Source organism: Acanthochromis polyacanthus, chromosome 16 (assembly GCF_021347895.1).
Source record: "Acanthochromis polyacanthus isolate Apoly-LR-REF ecotype Palm Island chromosome 16, KAUST_Apoly_ChrSc, whole genome shotgun sequence".
Lineage (NCBI taxonomy): Eukaryota > Metazoa > Chordata > Actinopteri > Pomacentridae > Acanthochromis > Acanthochromis polyacanthus.
Window position 1 is genome coordinate 5786414 of NC_067128.1, and position 20420 is coordinate 5806833.

The 20420-nt window shown below is 39.8% G+C and overlaps 1 protein-coding gene across 1 annotated transcript in view; it reads right to left on the reverse strand.

Annotated features, from left to right (window-relative positions):
* Positions 1-1614: 1614 nt before the first annotated feature.
* magl (MAX dimerization protein MGA-like) overlaps positions 1615-20420 on the reverse strand; it is a 31865-nt gene continuing 13059 nt past the window's right edge. Inside the window, exons 7-22 of the mRNA XM_022194422.2 lie at positions 17782-17895; positions 17243-17639; positions 15396-15603; positions 14122-14353; positions 13694-13872; positions 12736-12973; positions 11547-11791; positions 10336-10560; positions 9100-9361; positions 7146-7765; positions 6909-6991; positions 6767-6812; positions 6522-6674; positions 5561-5672; positions 4184-4980; positions 1615-3327 (exon numbers count right to left, since the gene is read on the reverse strand). Of these exons, the coding sequence (XP_022050114.2) occupies positions 4907-4980; positions 5561-5672; positions 6522-6674; positions 6767-6812; positions 6909-6991; positions 7146-7765; positions 9100-9361; positions 10336-10560; positions 11547-11791; positions 12736-12973; positions 13694-13872; positions 14122-14353; positions 15396-15603; positions 17243-17639; positions 17782-17895 (3188 nt within the window). The 3' untranslated portion in view covers positions 1615-3327; positions 4184-4906. The remainder of the gene's footprint in view (positions 3328-4183; positions 4981-5560; positions 5673-6521; positions 6675-6766; positions 6813-6908; positions 6992-7145; positions 7766-9099; positions 9362-10335; positions 10561-11546; positions 11792-12735; positions 12974-13693; positions 13873-14121; positions 14354-15395; positions 15604-17242; positions 17640-17781; positions 17896-20420) is intronic.

Consider the following 20420-nt stretch of genomic DNA (forward strand, 5'->3'; position numbering starts at 1 on the left):
GCGTAATGCACCGTCACAACAGGAAAGTTCAGCTGTGTGACCTCAGAGGTTTAATCTGAACCGGCCCCATGATTGCATCAATGATCGCTTTTGTTGCTGTTTGTGCTCAGCTGGTTTAATAGGATTAGAGAGAAACATCGTTTGTTTGGCTGCTGATGAACTTAACTGTGAATAAAGGTCCATTTGTGCCAATAATGGATGTTTGTTTTAAGTTAATGGAAATTTAAGTTTTATTTACTTTTAACACAGTCAAGACAGCTGTGTCATTAAGCACAATCTATGTCTTACTTGTAGTCAACTATTTCTTCTAAAAAAAAAAACTATTAACCTTCTATTTGGTACTTTCAGCTTACCATTTACTGTCTCACGCCAATTATCTCTTCATTCTAGCCAGCTATTTGTTATTTAAACAAACTATTTATTACCTTCAGCTTACCATTAGCACATTTAACCAGCCCTTAATTACTTTACTTGTTACTATTAGCCAACTACTTCATACTTTTAGCAACTTGTTACCTTTAGGCAACTAATAATTACTTATAACCAACAATTTATTACTTATTCTAAGCCAACTATTTGTTTTACTATAAGTATGGATTACCTTTAGCAAATTATTATTTTAGTTACTTTTAACCGTCCATTTCATATTTTTAGCTTTTTGTCACATTTAGCTATTTATTACTTTCAGCTAACCGTTTAACTTTTAGCCAACTATTTATTATTCTTAGTTAACTATTCATTACATTTTACCAACTGCTTGTTACTTTCAGGTTGCCATTTATTACCTTTGTTACTTTTACTCATCTTACTTGCTTTTAGCCCACTATTTATTAGTTGTAGATAGATTAAACCTTTATTAATCCCACACTATGTATTACTATTTGATACTTCTGGCCAACTATTTACTTGTAGGCAGCTGTTTATTACTTATAACCAGTTATTTTCCTTTAGCCTACTATTAGTTTTATCCAACCATTTACTACTTTTCGCTTATTTTTACTCAACTACTTGCTTTAAGCCCACTATTAATTTTACCTTACTATGTATTACTATTTGTTACTTCTAGCCAACTATTTATTACTTTTAACCAACAATTTATTTCCTATAGCAACAATTTATTAGTTTTAGCCAACTTTCTACTTTTAGCAAATGATTTACTACCTATAGCTTCGAGGTTAAACCAACATAAGGTTTCTTCAGAAGATGCTGGACCACAGCATGCAGCCAGGGGAGCTTCATGCTGCTTGACAAAGTCTCTGGAGGTATAAAGCACCATTATTCCACGACATCACTTCATTAAGTGTTTTAATAATGGTGGAGAGCAGGGTAGAAAGGTGCAGGGAGTCTGAGGAAGGTGGACCCAATCAATGCCAGCAAAATGTCCACAGCATAACAGAGCCACCAGATCTGCTCACTGTGGGGGTCAGTGGTTCATCTTTTTCCTCTAATTTGTCACCTGAAGACATTTCCGTTGGACAAACAACCTTAAAACAGAATTGTTTTGAGGTTTCAAAACAAGTCCCAAGCGTTATTTGGTGTTTCATCATTGCACAAAAACAGATAAATTCTGTTTCGAAAAACTGAACCCAAAACAAAATACCTCTCATTCTGTGCTGGGTGCCATAATAAATGTAGTTTTTATTCATTTCAAAGGTCAAAAGATCTCTAGTTGATTTGACTGACGTAACAAGAAACCAGTGTTCCAAAGTAATCCATAAAGAAAATGTAATGCAATAAAAAACAACACAATATTCACAGGGGTTATTTTCATACACATAATATATGGCAAACAGCTTTTAATCTTGATTGCTTGTGACACATTAGGTTTATATGCATATTTACTATTAATCAACTAAAAAAACTCCAATCAATAACGTTACTATAAAGGCTAACATGGGTGGTTTCTACCAAAGCTTTAAAGTGCAACTACAAATGATCTCCACTGAGTTAGTCACAAAAAACAAAAACTCCAAAAGACAGTACGGCTCTTAATAGAAAGAGGCGCTAACACATTTTCCAGAGTTAAAGCAGTGTGTTCTGTGACAGTTAAATTACACTGTTAAGGCTTCACATATCGGATCTGTACAGGTTTAGTTTGCATAAGATAGATCAGTGAAAAGTGACTGAAAGTAAAATGCATTTTGAATGTTTATAGAAGATTGTAGGAAAAAAACATATTTATTCTCATACATTCAGCAGGTCACTTAATGCTAGTTCATATTCTTTCCACCAGCCGTTCTCTGCAATATGAAAGAATTCCACTGAGTTTTGTGCTGACATATTCAGAATAGAGCTTAACGGCGCCGCTGCTGCTTTGGCGTATTCAGACAGGCACGTTCGGTGAAGCTTTCAAGGCTGATGCTCAAGCCTCAGAGAGCTGTGAGCTTTCAGTGTGAGACTAACTGAGGTCACTGGTGTTTGAAGCGACGGAGGACTATTCAGATTCGATGTCAGGGTCCAGTTCCTTCTCGATGTCTATCCAGGAGCGTTTCTTTGCACTGGGGAAGTCTTTCCCTAAAGCTCCCCGTGTTAGCGGCCGCGATCCACTGACGTCTCCCGGCGGTGATGCTGAAGCCGAGCTTTTCTTAGCTTTAGCATCACGACTTTTAAAGCGTCTCTCGGGGCTGTACTCGCTGCAATTAGACTGACTACTTGCTGCTCGCTTAACTGCAGCTGTAGGACTCTGCAGTTGTGCCAGCTTATTTTTCGGAGGCCTTCCTCTGCCTCGTTTGACCGGCTCTGCTGCTACTCCGTCCACCACCTCCGCTTTCCTCTTCAACTCTTCACTTGGTTTCTCTTCAACCTGCATAGATATTTTATCTTCGTCGCCACTTTCCTTGGCCTCCTCCACAACAGAGCTCGTTTCGGAGTCATCACCAGGGTTAAGACGGGTCTTTCGAGGTCTTCCTCTGCGATGGTTTGTCGCATTGGCACTCAAATCAGGCTTCGACTCAACCGGAGAAGAAGCCTGATTCACTTGATTAGAGCTCAGATGGGCGGCTGCCTCTTGGCTTTTCTCCGCAACTTTTAGATCCACCAAAGGCACAAAAATCGATTTGTTGAGGTTGGCAAGCTTAGCCAGAGGGTGGACTGCTACAAGTGAACTCTTTGGAGCAACTGAACACTTTGGATCTGAAGATGCAGTTTTGTCCTCTGACACGCAGCTGGTTTCTGAATCTGGAGGTTTGTCAGACGTAGAACTTGCTTTCTCTTGATTCTCGGAGGAGTTCACATCAGGGGGCTGAATTACAGCTGCAGAGTTAACGGTACTAGCATCTTCGTCTTGCTTGGATGTCATGACCATGAGTGTGTAAAAGCCGTTACCAACTGCAAGAAGAAAATAAAAAGAGATATTTATGTTAATAAAATAATACATTTAAATGAGAGATGGCATATAGGCTGCATTAACCTTCTGACCCTAAAACTGGCCAGTAGGTTTGAAAGAAATTCCATCTTTCAGCAAATATCGCAAAAATTACATCATTTATCAAAGCCAGAAAATGCACAAACAAAAAAAATGATCAGATTTCCAAATTGTAATGGCTCATGAACTACTCATCTGCAACATCTGGCTCAATCAGATTGCAAACTTTCCAAAATAAAGAAATTTCTATTGTTATAATCTGTGATAGTTCATCAAAATCACTTTATTCTACATTTCTCATTTAAATTTCGTTAAAAATCGAAAAATTCTGCACTTTTTCGCACAAACACAAACCAATCAGTGGCACCACTGTGACCAAAAATCACATGACAAAAAGTCTGAGATTTTTCAGCTGAACTGGGATGAACTGCAGGCTGTGTGTTTCTCATTTGTATGGAAACAAATGAAAAATCTATGTAGCGAAAAATCTATAGAACGCATTCTGTTTTCTCCCATATTACAAACTGTTGGAACTTGGAAAAATATCCAAGTTGATTTGAGGTTATTTTCGTGTTTGTAAAAATAAAAATGAATAATCACATCACTGTTCTAACATTATGACTAAGTCATACTGCACTGAACACACTTTTGATTTCGTTCTAATTCTAACCATGGTTGTTCCGTTTCCATAGCAGTGCAGGACTTTATTATATTGCAGTAAAAAACGTGCCGACAGCGAGTAAGAATGTGACACGAGCCACAAAAAAACACCCAGAAACTGCTTGGAGTTCAGAGGGTGAAGTGAGGCGAGGAGCTTACGTGGTTTCAGAGATGAAGGGAGGATGATTCTGCCGTCCTTGGTGCAAAACAGAGGAAGAGGAACAGGCTGTGGAGGCTGAACTTTGGAGTTGACGCTTAAAGGTGCTGAGGTTCCATCCTGGGCTACAGGACCCAGAGGTGTAGCGCTAACTGAGGCCGCTTTAGGCCCCGATTGAGGCTCAGCTTGAGGTTTTATTGGAGGTTTTGTGACCTTGTCTGGATCCTTTTTTGCCTCTTGTTTGCTTTCTAAAGTTATCGGATGTTGACTGACTTGTGCTGAGGCCACAGATTCACCTTTTTGAGGAGCTTTAACCTCGGACTGGGCTGGAGACGGTGCTGCTGGAGGGGTAAAATGTGGTTTTGGTTTTGGAAAGGGTCTTGCTTGAGGTTTTGGTTGGATGGGCTGAAGCAGGGCTAGCATCTGCTGGACGTTGTGTTCGACTGAAGACATGGGCTTGGGGCGTTCGATTGAAGACATGCGTTTGATGTGGTCGAGTGATGACATGAGCCTGATATGGTCGAGTGATGACATGGGCGTGGTTCGGTCGACCGATGACAAGGGCCTGGTGGTTGGTGCTCGTATCATTTGGAGTTGGTTGGCCTGAAGTGAAGGCCTGAAGCTGGGCAGTACCCGGGGCGTGGTAGGGAGATGAAGGGGAGGAGGATTGGCTTCCAGATAAGCAGCTCTGGACTGTAGCAGCTTGGAAAAGAAAGGCTTCAGTTTCATCGACCTCTCTCTCCTTTTTGTCTCTCGCAGATGCGCTTCAGCTTGTCTAGAATCTGAGGCTCTGACTTCCCTGGAAAGGTCACACCGCAAACAACGAAGCATCAGTAATGGCAGTAAAGACACACAGCAGGTGCATAGATGCATCATCTATTCTATACATGAGCAGGAGAACATTTCTGTTGGGTTTCAGTGTTTAGGTGTTTTGAATTTGATGTTATGCTTCATTACTCTGTTTAAGTGACGGCATCCTGTCATTTAAACATACGTCACTTTTAATGTTCCTATCAGCTTCATTCAGGCATAAATATCATAATGATGGAGAGCCACACACCACCTGACAATCTATTACTGTAACAACATAAAATAAAAATATCCCAACGGCTGTGATGGAGTTCAGGACCAACAATTTGTTCCAAAAATATACTTAAAACTGATCAACTGTGTCTCTTTTTGGCAGCTCCATTATCTTAAGTCGCTGATAAATCCTGAAAAATCCTGGCAAAAAAATCTCTCACAATCATTTCATCTGCATGAGTGAGAAATTTACATGAGTTTTGTGGCAAATAACTGACTTCCACAGAGTCTGTACGTTGCATTGAAACAGCACATAAATCAGGAATAAGTAGGAAGATGCAGCAGTTTGTACCAACCAGTTATGGTGGAAAGCATCTTCACGTAGTCAGTCTGCATCTTAGTCAGCATCTCCTTCCTCTCCTCCAGACATTTTGAAGTCTTAACCAGATGTTGGATTTCTTTATTGGCCTGAAAACAAAACAGAAAAAAAACTGAGTGACAACAGCGACACGGAGCTGTGAGCAGAAGCTCAGACATGAACAAGTATGAACACTCAAGTACAGACATTTGTAAAAATGCAAAACAGATTTCAGTTTGAGTCAGATTCACTCGCTAAATCACTTTTACATAAGCAGCAGATTAAAAAAATGTGTGAAATAGTTACTCTTTCATGTAAAGCTGCAGTGATTCATCGATTAGTTCTCATCTATAAAAATACTTGGCAACTACTGAATAACTAATTAATAAAAAACTCAAAATTCTCTGATTCCAGCCTCTTTTAAGGGAATCTTTTCTGGTTTCTTACTTCTTTTATGAGAGTAAATTAAATCTCTTTGGTTTATGAACAAAACTAGACATTTGAGAGCGTCAAGCTGGTGTTTGCAAAACACGGATCAAACATTTTTAAAAAGTATTTTCTCTTCCAGCTTCTTATTTTGAGCGACAGGTTAATACATGATCACAGAATTTTCTTTTGAAGTTTTTGTCACTTCAGTTCGAATACGGCAAGTCTTTGATGAACACAAAGTCATTATGTAGTTCCCGCTGTGAATTTCTTGGGTTCATAAATAATTTTTGTAACATAGTCGACATTTTTGCTGTTTTCAGGCCTAACATCAACATGGCCGCCTACAACCAAACACCACATGGCATTTTAGAGAAAGATTCTTCTAAGTATTATACATACAACTGAGTAAAATTAAAAGTTACTTTTAATAAAAATATATGCAACACGTATCCCATGGACTTCAAAAGTCCCTCAATCATGTATTAACCTTCTTGCAGTTCATCTCAACTAAAGCCGGTTGTGTCACTGACCAGAGAGAGGAGCTGAAGTCTGGGGGTGCTGGGGTCAATCTGAAGGACGATCTGCAGTTTGTCGAACAGGAATCGCAGTTCAGAGCGCCTTTGCCTTTCGAGCACTGAGTGGTTCTTGCGTTTCTTTCTGTTTATAGACTCTTCATGCTGATCCTGGAACAGAGAGTGGAGAAAATAAATAAATAGAATACTGACCACATCAAGATAAAACCAACATCTATATTAGACTTCTGTCATCTACATACCTGAACGGTAACCGCTCTCACTGGTCCAAAACCGTCACTGGAATCTCTGAATGTAAAAAGGAAATAAAAAGGTTGAGGGTCAAGTCTACATTTTTCTCACTCAATAGCAGAACATAAACATCTGTATATCCTCATGTTTTACCGTGACTCGTGTAAAGACGCCCTCATTTTAGCGATGTCTGTTCCTGGTCTTTCGTCTACAGTCTCGATATCCACGAGTCTGTCCTGAGAAAAACAACATCCAGCGTTAAGTTTTTAAAGCTGCAACAGCGACTTTGGATACAGGATTGGATGCTGTGGTGGTCCTGTGCAGCAGGTTGGTTTGCGTGCTCAGAATCACAGCGTCTCGAACGTTGCCCTGATGCCTCCATAAACTTACTTCTTCATCTCCGCTGTAGTCTGAGGAGTCGGAGCTGAAGTCTTCTGAAACGTTATTTATGCTGGAATCCTCCTGTTTAATTGTCTTCCTCCCGTTTGCTTCATCGCTCTCATCTGACGTCGTCTTCTCCTCACAGATCGGCTCTGAGGATCCAGACTCCACTGTTTTGCTGCTCAGCAGCCTCCTCACTTTCTCCTGGGTGTTCAAACTGATCAGCTCAGCTGCCAGGCGGCTGAAATTAACCGCGCCCTCTTTCTGTGGCGGGACGTCGCCAGCGTTCGTCGTGTTTGTTGTGCTTTGGGGTTCAGATTGTTGTGAATCAGCTCCGTCAGCTCTGGGCTTCGGGAGCTGGATGAGGGTGAAGCCTCCAGGCAGGGTAACTCCGGGAAGCTTCTGGCCTCCGCTGGCCTGGTTGGACGGAGGGCAGATCCTGAATGAGTAAGTCCCACTCTGACCCAGAAAACTGGGGCTCTTCAGGGCTGGGGAGACGGTGAGGGAGACGGGTGAAGACGAGGAGCTGGAGACAAGCGACTGGGCCGGTTTGACGCTGGAGGAGTTTTGTGAAGTTTGTGACAAACTGACGGGTCCCTTCTTCCAAGAGTCTCGCTGGAGTGACTGAACTGAAGAAACAGAAGATCCAGAACAGGATTTTAAAACAAAAACAAAAACAAAATCTAACATCTATCACAACATTAGTGCTCAATTATTGTCTTTACATGATTATTAGAGCTTGTTAAAATGTTATATATTAATATTGTTTTTCACTTTCATGAGCTTATTTCTTTTCATCTGCATCAGTCCTGATAATAATCATCAAATATTCATTCATTTTTAGGATTTTAACCTTTTAAATGCCAGTTTGTTTACATGATGACAGTTGTTTTTTTATGAAATAGACAATAAAATTGATTTTACATGATAAGCAGAAAATTATTTTTTTGATTACTACAATCTGGCATACGTCAGTGATAAACAACATCATACATTCTGATGCTTTTTTACTGCAATGTATCATAATTAAAAAAACTCATGAGGGTTAAATCCAAATCCTGGAACGGGAATTTTAAGATATTTCTTCTGATTCTCTAATTATGGAAATGAAACCTTTAGGGTTACTGGTGATGCTTCACTTAATGCTGCTGCTTTCTTCTCCCTCTGTGTTTAAACCAGTAACTGATACATTAAAAGTGTGTCAGAAACGTGGGCAGGTACAACAGAGAAAACAGATATTTATTAAAAGTGTTGCCTAAAGTGTCTGCTGTTTTCTCAGTCATCTCCTTGATGTTGGTACAAGATTTAAAGGCAGAACACTGAGGTGGTCTCAGGTGATTCCCATATTTTTGCAGTAGCTCCAGGTGTGTGTGGGTGCTGATTACTATTCTTTGATTCTCTCTCACTATTTCATTTTCATTTTTAAACTGTGGTTTAGATCTAAAACAAGCTGTTCAGAGCAGCGTTTTAGCTCAGTCTCAGAAATAATCTCAGTGCACACCAACACACACAGCTACATAACACGACCCTTTAGTCTGCAGGGCACACAGGTAGAGGTGCAAAGCAAGGAGGTTAATACTTAGTTGTCAGAGATATTACAGAGGAATAACATCAGTATATTAAAGTATAAGCAAAGAGTGTCATAAATGATGGTAACAATTTGCATGCCAAGCATCCTGTCACAATTTGTGTTCCCTTTACAACACCTGTACTGCTGTGGATGTAAACTTTTTTGGGCTTAGGTTTGTACAATTACAGATCAGGAAAAAAGTTTTGATCTCTGAAATCAGATTAGAGCATCCCTATACTGGTCTGTTTCTACAGTTACAGAGCAGATCTATGCTGCTTTCACACCTGGTGCATGCGGTTTCATCTGGAAGCATATTGAAGCAGCAGCTGCTCTGGGAACAGTCAGCATGTGTTTTTGCTGTGGATGTTGCTTTAGAACTGGAGATAATCTTACCTGGAGGTTGTGCTGGTATCTTCAGATCTGTAGTTTTCCTGGCAGTGATAAGTGGAGGGACTACTGAACCTGCAGCTTTCACGTACGGAGCTCCAGGAAGGTCGCTTCTTTGCGAAGAGTTTGGTTTCTGAGAGTTTTTATGAGAAGCGTCACCTGAAGTATGTAGTCGGCCCGTGACGAAAGCTGCAAGGCGGTTGGCTGGATGCAGAGATCCCATGTTTCCAAGCAACAGTCTGGCCTGATTGTAGGATTTGCCATTAACCTGTAAAAGGAAGAAATGTGTCACTGGGTCAATATAAAATTGCAGGACCTTTTGTATCACAGTTGACCTTTTTGCTATTTTCAGACATAAAATCAACATGGCCGCCTATAAGCAAACACCACATGACATTTTTACACAAAGATTCCTCTAAATATTATAAATATGATTGAGTAAAATTGAAAGTTATTTATAAAGATATTGTAGTAAACCTGTTGACATGCGATAAATCCACACTTGACTCACACACTACTTCATATTAAATAACTCAGAAAGCCTTGGAGTCTTGCCAGTCTTTTCTTCAGGAGGAAATGACATCATGTGGAGCAGGTCATGTGATCTGGAATCAACACACTTCCTGGAGAGGTGCTTCTGTAATGGGTAACTTAGTTGGAAGTGATTTCTTTGCCATTTTCTATATAAAATTTGATATATTTCCAAAAAAAGAAATATCTGTCATGATTATCTCAACTTTAATAAAAAGAAAACAAAACTATTTTTGAATAAGCTTATTTTATTACTGTTTAGCTAATTAGAAGGTGGTTGTTATTAAATTTGAACGGTTATTTAGTTGACATTTTAGTGATATCCGGTCATTTTTTATTAATAAGTGATTCTTTCCATAATGAATAATTGTGGAATTTGTAAAGACATGAAGATAATGAACATAAAAAAAAACTATAAAAAATATATTTTATATTTCTAATAAAAATGCATGTAAGATTTATCATGGACTTCAAAAGTCCCTCAATTACATATTGACCTTGCTATATGTTATGTATGTATCTCTGTGTGTGAATTAGGAAATAAACAGGCACTAACAGGCATATTTACATTACAGTTTCCAGGCACAAATCAAGCAATTCCTTTAAAGTAAATTTTTATTCGAGTGAAGTTTTCCCAAAAATCATGCTTTACACCAAAAATAAGAAATTTCACGACGCCTGATTAAAACTGTCGCTTTGCTGAGGCCTCACCTGTATGAGTCCTTGTGCTTGACACCCAGCAGGTTTCCTTCTCGCTCTCAGTCTGCCGGCTGGAATCACTCCACTCAGGAAAGGCGTGACTCCAAACCGGATTATTGGTTTTTCTACTTGTTCATCTTCCTCCTGTGGATCCACGTCCTCATCAGAGCTTTGATCGCTGTCATCAAGCTCGTCCTCCTCGTAATCACTGGCCTTAGACGGTTTACTGATGAGCACCTGGAGGAATGAGGAGAGCAGCAGGTGATTTTGGTGCAGAGAAAGAAGCATGCACAGAATTTCAACACAATGAAGAATACCGACAAAATGAAAAGAGTGTAAAGAGTATGTGATAGTCCTCTTTGAACCTAAAACTCACCGGTGTGCATGAAAAGCATGGTATCTCAGGAAATACACATATCTTATAACAAAAGTTGCTGGGTTTTTAACTTTATTGTGGTCTGTTAATGCATGTGTGACATGTTTGGTCTGGAAAATTAAACAGTAAGGTAAACACGGTGAAATCTCATCACAATCATTCTAATAGGCATCTAATTTCAATTAAAAACACACCAAACATCAAATGTTTGCACAAGATTCCACACAAACTACCAAAAAAAATCTGTGTTTATCCGAGCAGAGAGTAGACAAGAAGAGATTTAGATGAAAATAAAAACATATTTGATCAACAAAATGAATGTAGCCTGGAACAAAAAGGGTAAACAGAGCAGCAAGCTGTTAGAAAACACATTCAGCACGGCGAAGCACATTTCTACTTGATGAGCAGAGTCGTGTAACAATGTGTAGTTTACAGAGGTTTTAAAACTGTAAATATTTAAATATCTACAGCATATGGAGCCTGAGTTGCTGGAAGATACATTCAGCATGGTGAAGCATGCAGCTTGAGTTTCAAACAGTTGTAAATGTAAATAATGTCATATCTACAGCATGTGGAGCCTCATTTTTCCCAGTACTGCTAAAAATGTTCTACATGTTGACTCCATTTTTTTCTATTTTTGTAAGCTGAATCGAAGAAATTCAACTTTTGTTTATTTCTTTATTCATATGATTTATGGTTTTTTAACTGTGCCATACTGCACAAAAGACATGTCTGAGTTGTCTCAACTTCTTCATGGTTGTTCAGTTTCAATAGAGGAGAAGGACTTTATTTTGCAGGGAAACGGCGAGTAAAAATGTGCCGGGAGCAATAAACCTATGAGACCCACCCTGTAGGTGATGATGGAGCCGCTGGGCTTCTTCATGAAGATCCTGGCGACTGGACTGATGCAGTACGGTCCGACGTAGAACCGCTGAGAGAGTTGGTTCTGATTCATACGTTCACATAAGGCCTCCAGCACCATCGTTCTGTCCTTCTTCCACTGACACGCTGACTGGATCTGGATCTGCTTCTTTGCATCTGATTCGCCTGATGTGTTGGATGCTTCCTGAGATGTTTTTACAGCTGGGGTTCCTGAGGAAGCATTTACAACAACAAACACCTTTAATGTTACAGACTTAACCATGAGAAAGCATTCAAGGAGGCACAGGTTATTTCCTAAGGCAGGTAAAACTTCTACAGCTGCAAAATGCTCCGTCTGTTAAGGCCAGTAAGATCTGGACAGTCTTCCACTCTTCATAAGGGAGTGTCAATGTTATCAGCTTTCAAAATTCACCTTAACCCTCCTGTTGTCCTCATTTACGGGCAACAAAAAAATATTGTTTCTTTGTCTGAAAAAAATCCAAAAATTCAGCAAAAAAATTCTCAAAATTTCTGAAAATTTGCAAAACCTTCAGGAAGAAAATTCCAATAATTCCTTAAAAGTTTTGTAAATAAAAACCCAAATATGGCAATAAAATTCTTGTAAAAACTTTCAAAAAAATCTGTAATAATCTTCCAAAAAAGTCCTAAAAATATCTAAAGTGATTACATATACATCAGTAAAACTTCTAACATTTTCTCTAAGAACATTCACAGAGAAATCAACCAAAATCCAGTGAAATTTCCACTGGATTTTGGTTGTTTTCTCTGTGAATGTTCTTAAATATTTTTAACATTTCTTTTTTCCACCAAAAAATGTTCAAAGATGTCCCAAAAATGTTGAAAATGTGGACATCAGAAGTTTCACTGTGAAAATATATTTTTTTCCCGCATTTTCAAACTTTAAAAACTGGTCAATTTTGACCCGCAGGACGACATAAGGGTTAAACAGTGGCTGAAAATCAACCACTCCTTTTATTGTGATCTACTGTCCTAAATGTTTCACTGTTATGTTTTCTTTACCTGGCTTGGGACCGTGGATGTAAATTAGCATTGTTGTGGCATATTTACGTCTATTGCTGTCTGAACAGACGTCCATTAATGTGCATTGTCCCCATCAAATAAAGAAATAAATACAATCACTTATGTATTTTTACCTGCTTTCTTGACACTCGTTACGCTGCTTTTCTGTGGGTTGTCAGCACTGGTCTGCGGTTTGGCTGCAGTATTTGATGGTGCACTACCAGCAGCAGTAGTAATAGTAGTAGTAACAGCAGCAGGGATCTCCAGCTCCATGGTGACTTCAGGAGGAGGTTTGCTGTTGAACGCTCGGACACGTGCGCACGTCATCATGCTCTCCAGATACTTATACACTGGATCCTTCTCCTCACAAATCTGCAATTGGTGATAATAGAACAAATGATGAACATTAGACCATTAGAAAACGAGATTTTTGACACTTTCTATTGAACACTACTAAATACTAATATGGACTGAAAGACTGCAGAGCAAAAAACCTAAAGAAGTGACTATTTTAATTTTAATTCATAATCGGTGTGTTATGTCAGTAATGTTCAAGAAAAATGCTAATATTTGGTATTTCGTGGTTACTTTGTCCGAAAACAAACTTTGAACTAAACTTTAAAGAAATCTTCTCCTTTCCAGCACATATATTTTATGTATTTCACATTGTATCTGCTTCCATACATCCACACATCACTGCACTCATACCACTCTGTCCATGCTGTTTATTCTGTTTATAATGGAACATAACTTCTGGATAGATGCTAAACTGCATTTCTTGCTTTGGTATTTGTCTTCTGTCCACTGATGACAAAGTTGAATTTAATCTAATCTAAAACTAGACATTTGAAGATGGAGCCGATATTTTCTGACATTCAATAGATCAGCAATCAGTTGAAAACATAAATTGGAAACGAAAATTAATCATTAGCTGCAAGTAGGTTTTTCTTGATATCAGATTTTCACTACATGGTTATTGTCCTTTAAGAATTCACAATAACGGTATTATCTTAACTTTGTTTTTTTTAAAGTAAAAGAAGAAAAGGATACTAATCAAACTGTTATCAATCAAAGCCATTTTAACGGTTGTACCGGTGGTGTTGGTCGAGGTGGAATGATGCGTTTTGGGACCTTCATTTGGCTCACACAGAGTGGAGAACTTGTAGGAGTGTAAAGCGGGTCTGGATCCACACTGTCAACTTTGCGGTTCCACAGTTTATTGACCTGGGAACCTGTTTGAACCTGGACCGCATGCCCCATGTTAGTCGTAACTGTGGAGGGAGCAAAGCCTCTCATTAACACTTAATTACTGACAGTTTAGACCACGCGGAGCAGGAAAAAGCTATAGAACAAACAGGAAATATTAAAAAGGAATAGCATTCTATCATTTACATGTGAGAGCAGCATTATAGTATTTAACGCAGGTAAAATGTGCAGTAAGAAAAGAAATGCTGTGAAAATATAAAGCATTGCAGCAGAGATGCAGCAGTGAGGACGATGCTAGAGTAACTTGATCTTACAGTAAGCAAGGCCGGATTGTGGTTCGCTCCCCGCCTCCTGCTTAGTGACCTGGCGTTTGAAGCAGGTGCAGTCAAACATGCATTCAGGTCGTCTGCAGTGCAGCAGACCTCTGATTGGATGTCGTAGACTAGAACACACACAACCAAGTCTGCAGAACGCCTGACCACACTCAGGTCCAACAGGTTTAGTGTTTGGAAAAGGGACGACTTTGGAGACCTGACAGGTCGTCATCTGGTGAAGGAAAGGAGAGAACGAATCAGAATCAACTTGAAATATAAACGTGTGCTTTCTTGCTACGAAACATGACTGTTTGTGTGTCTACGAGCTAAGTATTGTTTTGTATAGGGACTGGTCGATATTGATTATTGATAATCGAAAAAGGTCGATAACCAATATCTGAAAGTTATTGTGGTAGCAGCAAACCTGCCACTCATGAAATTATTCATTCCCCCAGCAAATTTTGACTTACAGTCACTTTAAAATGTAAATACAACCTGAGAAATTGTTGTTTGAGACAATTAAAAAAAGGCATTTTTTCCATAACTTAAATTGAAGTAGTTTTCTTATTTTGCACAATGTTTACATTTAGAAATCCCTGTTGCACTTGAGAATGCATCCAGTGGGGCATCACAATAAAATTATGCATGAAATGTTGATTCCACAGCAGGAGATGTGTGATGTTACCTAAAATTAATTAAACAGCCCACATATATCGGTATCGGTTGATATCGGAATCGGAAATTGAGAGTCGAGCAGCATCGGCATATCGGCTGTTGGCAAAAAGCCAATATCGGACATCTCTATTTGTAGGTAAATTCATCTGTGCTGCTCTGCTCGGCAAATGTGCTCGTCTGTCTCTCTGTGTAAACAATGACTTTCACAGGTTGGCTGTTACTTAGATTTTACATTCAACCAATCAGATTTTCAGACCTCAGAGTGACTACAGAGAGAGAGAGCTGCCTACATCAGAGCCAAAAGTGTGCATTTAAATTATTTAGTATTTATTACTTATTGATTTATTGAACAAAATAAAAGTAATGACACAAAAATGCTAAAAATACAAATATTGACCTCAGAAATCAGTTGGGCCAATAATCAGTCGATTCCTAGTTCTCTACACCTTTTAAATATTACAGTACAGAAGCAAAGGTTACCGTCAGGTTAAGTCAGCACTGAAGAATGACAACAATGCAGGCAGCCCAACACGAACCTTTAATGAGCCTCCTGCACACACCCTGCTTGATGGAGTTTACCTGTACAGCACGCTGCATACCTGTTTAGTCAGTACGACAGACAGAGCCGTCGACAGCCTATCTGGAGTCAGCTGTGTCCTGTTAACGCCCTCTTTCATCGCCCTCATCTCCATCTGCAGCAGTCTGAGCTGGCACTTGGTGAGGCCTGAAGATTTGTGGTTCGTGCTGTGGCTCAGACCGAAGCCCATCGCTTGTCTCTGGGCGTACCCCGAGTAGAGAACAGGTGATCTGCAGGAGCAAGAACGAATAAGCAGATTACATTTCTGCTGAATAAACTGTTTATATCATGTGACTTACTGACAGAAATATTACAGTTGTAGATTTTAAACAACCAAAGTATAATTTTAGGCCAAATCTGTCCAAACTGCTCCACTGGTGCTGCATTTGGGTCGGGTGTGTTGCTTTAAAACTTTGGTAGGATTAAGAAAACATGTTTAATACAACAGAACTTACTTCAACGGCACCAAGTTCCACAAAGCCAGACAACTTTGTGTTAACTGGGATGATGGGGTTTTTTTACAAGTCGTCACTCAAGATGAACGTCAAGACGCATTTCACTGCCAGGTGTGACCTGATGAAAATAAACTTTTGTTTTGTTGCCTGAGGTTTCTCAATTTGGCATCTGTTAGTTTAAATTTGGGAATGGTTTTTAAGGTGGAAATTTCAAGAGACACCACAGGGTTTAAAAGGTTTGTTTGTATCTAGGGAAATTCCTGGAGTTATCCGAGTAATTTGATTACTAAAATTCCTCGAGGAAAAATTCTCAGAGTCAAAGCTTTATTTAATCCACTACATACAAAACTGCTGCTCACTAACTGACGGACAGCGGTCCCAGTCCAGACTCAGACGCCATCCAATTTTAAATTTGATGGGACACTTTTCCAAAACTTACAGCGTTTATCAGATCGGAGGCTGAACTTTGTGTGAGTCAGAGTTAACAGGTATGAAGGCGGTTTTTACCTTTCTTTGTTGACTCAGACTTTCTGCTTCAAACTCATCACACAAACGGGAACATTTCACGCACTGTTTGACTCATTTTCCACACAAAATGAACCGATCACCAACAGGCTGTTTTAGTGGAGAACGAGGAACATGAACATCTATGACGGTATAAAATGCTGCGACTGGAAATGATGTAAGACAGGAATGTTGGTAGAAAACTATTACTTGTATTGATCAATGCAGCTGATTATTTCTAACAGATAGCTGCACAATAAAACTATCAAACTTCATATATTTAAAAATGATATTACACTGAAGTGCATATAGGTCTGGCTTTCAATATAGTTAAAAACCCCTGAATTATACTATATATGTATAATACACCACAGATGTTTGTATTTATTCAAACCAATCAGTCGTCTTGGGAGGAGCTAGAGGATGCGGCTCCCGTGTTTCCTTAAAACAGTGAAAGGGGAATTGTTTTACATCCAATATGTCAAGACCAGACATTTAAATGGATAACCAATCAAAAAAGAAGGGCTGCCTTAGTGTATGATCCAAATCCTCTGGAAAAACTGACATTTTCAGTGGGGTAGGTCGCTGCAGTGAAGCGGAGTGAGAAATGGAAATAGAGGAGAAAGCCAACTGACTAAAGTGCTCAATGGCAGGTTTTTACCCACATCCTATATCCAGTGAGCCAGACTATAACACGTGATACCTGAAAATGTAGGATTTTGCAGTATTTTTTGCCATCAAGATGTGTCATCACAGGAAATTTGGATTTCTCACTATTAATACTAAAAAACTGACTTTTTTATCAAACATATAGCCACAAGTTGCACTCAAATTCCCACAAGAACCAACTGAAAAATATGAGCAAATGTTGACAATTTTCAAAGATGACAAATGATAAAACCATCCCTACCTCTGTGAGACCTCGGCAGTGCAGCTGGATGCAGAAGCAGCAGCTGGTTGAGCATTTGATGAAGCGGACTGGGGTCGAGACTCGGTTTCTACTTCTTTGGGGGCTTCAGGACTTGTCAGAGGAGGAGGTGATGTCAGAGCATAGTACAGGAGGGGTTTATGGGAAAGAGGACAAGGTCTAATGGCCCTGAATGGGAGTCTGGAGGCGGCGTTTTGCTGCTTGAGGATGCTGTCCAGAGTCTTCACGTAGCTGGAGCTTTTAGCCGGCAGCTGATAGGAAACCGAGCCCTCCGGGTCGGTGGAGAAGGCAGCAGCTCGCTCGCTGATCTGCTGAGCTTCGTTTTCCAAGTACTCGTCCAACATGTTGCTGCAGAAGGCGGACAGGTTCTTTTGTGATGCTGTTGGAGGGAAAGAATAAAGAGACTTTAATTTGCATTCAACTGGTTGCAGTTCAGTTAATCTTTTGGTGATTAGAGCGACTCTGCTAAAGTCGCTGCATGATAAAAAGGGAAGCTGCAACAAGCTGAGCAAAAACCTCACCTTCACTGTTAGAGGGAGACGTCTCTTTGCTTCTTATGAACTTGTTCTTCCATCCTTTTATTTTTGTCACGTCGCTCGTCTTTCCTGTTCGGGAGATGAAGGTTAATCCCTCATCTGTGAAGGAAACACACAGCGTTGGGCCTTCAGTTAAAGAGAACAGCACACAAACACACTAAAAGCTTCACATTGTCTGATGTGATGGCCGTGCCCACAGCCACACAAAAGCTTGGAGCATTTACATACTCACCAACACCATTACCACATGTTTAGCTACTTAAACTACAACACAGTTTGTTTTGCTTAAAACTGTTTATTAGCACTTTGACAACACACTGTTTTCTGGATGGAGTGCACATTTAGTTTACATTGTTTATCATTTTGCTCTTTGTTTCTCCTTTCTTTGAGTTACCTGGCTGCTGTGGGGCATTTTCTGCTGGGAGACAAACAAAAGATGGGGCTGAGGGTGGAGCAGGGCTTTATGCTGAAGACCCTCCCCCGGACCAGACCAAGAGCTCTTACATCACGGGGGGGATGAAGTTTTCATTGTGTTAAGGCCACTACACACTGCGATTTTTGGTTGTCCCAGAAGAAAGATAATCGTGCCGATATCTTTGGTCTTGGCTCTGAAGCAGTGGTACTACGTCGCACTGAGATAGGTTCAAGGACAGCCGTTGTCGTGGTCTTACGACCAAAGTCAAGCTGCGATAGTGTCAGAAATTTGGGTGACCGTCTCACAGTGTGACTACTGCTGCTGCTACGACAACTAACTAACCAGCAGAAATGCAGGATGAAATGACGTACTGATCAGCACGACAGACACTAAACCCAAATAAATGATTTGCGGTGACACGGGCAAAACGCATTGAAACAAGTGTGTGGAATTTAAACAAAGAAGACAGCCAAGTAGAGTGGTGGCAGCAGAAGCCTTTTTGACGTGTCCCCCAGTTCGTACCACAACCGGACAAAAAAGGATGCACCGTGTCCATATGCTTGGTCCTTCTCCTTATTTTGGGATTTCTCTCCGAACATAAATGTCACCAGGGCAAGTACTGCATTCATGTTTTGCTAGTTTCTCTGTGAGTGAAGGAGCTCCGTTGATGCTTTGGTGGTTTATATTTCATGGATGGACAGGGCACGCTTATGACGTTTTATTCTTGTGCATTCATGTCACTCCTGCACATCGTAGGCTGCGATTCAGTTGGGTTTTCATCGTGCAATCTACACAGAGAAAATTTCACGTTGTGCCCAAAGATCATTAGATTCATGCTGTACAGCGTAGCAAGCTGTGAACTTATAAGATTATTAAAATCACACAGTGTGTAGAGGCCTTTAGTTTCAGTTATTGTGTATATGGTTTTCCCCCTGTGTGTTAAATGTGGTCTGATCAGCCACTATATACGTTGCCCCAGTGTCTCATTCTGGCTGGTGTGTTAGTTGAGCTGGTGTCTAGTTTTTGTTCGCCTTATTTTCAGTAGAGTTATATTTGGCTAACCTCTTGTAAAGGGCCCTATAACTTTAATTTCATTACCTTCAGTCATTTGATTTGAAAAACCTACTTTTTATTAATCTTCAAATCTGTGTTTTTGTGCTTGATTGCTTGATCCACGATATCTGAATTTAATTTCCATTTTACTTTCTCTATTGAAGAGAAAATTAGCTTCTTTAAAAGCAACCACATTTGCACATTTATTGGGTTTTAATTATATTTTTGGGGTCTACTAGAATATGTTTGTTCATTTTAATGTGCCAAAAAATTAGCATTTTTCCTCATACTGTGCATTACTGCAGTTCTTACCATCAGTCTGAAACACTCAGTTTATCTCCTGTCTCTTTAAAATCCCTGATTCATCAATCTTGTCATCTGAGTTGCACCAATATTCCTAAAAGAACTAAATAAAGTAACTGAAGTAAATATAAATAAAAATAAAGTCATAAAAATGAAGAAACTGAAACATGTTATCACTGGCCTGGCTTTGGAATGTTATCAGGATGCTTCAAGAGCGATACGTTCTGTTTGGAAACCGTCATCTAGGCTCCTGATCTGCAGGAGGTCAGGAAAGGTAGCACAAAAAACAGCAGAAATGCCACTAAGGAAATGTCATAGCAATCCACCTAACCATTTCAGAGCTATTCCTGGACCACATTGCTAAACTAAGATCCCCTGTTTCTTCCACTTTAACATCATCAAGGCTTTAATGTGACATGAATGACAAACTACACGAGACACGCAGGAAGGAGGTAATTTACCGCACTAAGTACAGGAGACTACCTGCAAATGTGCCATCTAAACTTAGAAAGAGAGGGATAATTCCACTGAGAAAGAGGGAGCAATGACACTGAAGTATGTTGCTATGTTTAACCAGTCTCCATGGCAGAAATGCTGGGTGTAATTACACTGATTCACCATTACTCTCTTTCTGATCACAGCTGATTTCTAACATCTGTCTCTGAACACAATCCTACACCAGGAACCACCCATGTTTCATTCATAATACAGGTCAAACCTCATGCCTCATCCTTCAACAGGCGATAAATTTGAAGCATGCTGAAACCTACAGTAGGTTTTATATATCCTGTTTCCAGTAGCTCCATAGCTGTGTTAAGATTGGAGAATGGTCTGACTTCACCTCATTCTGCTA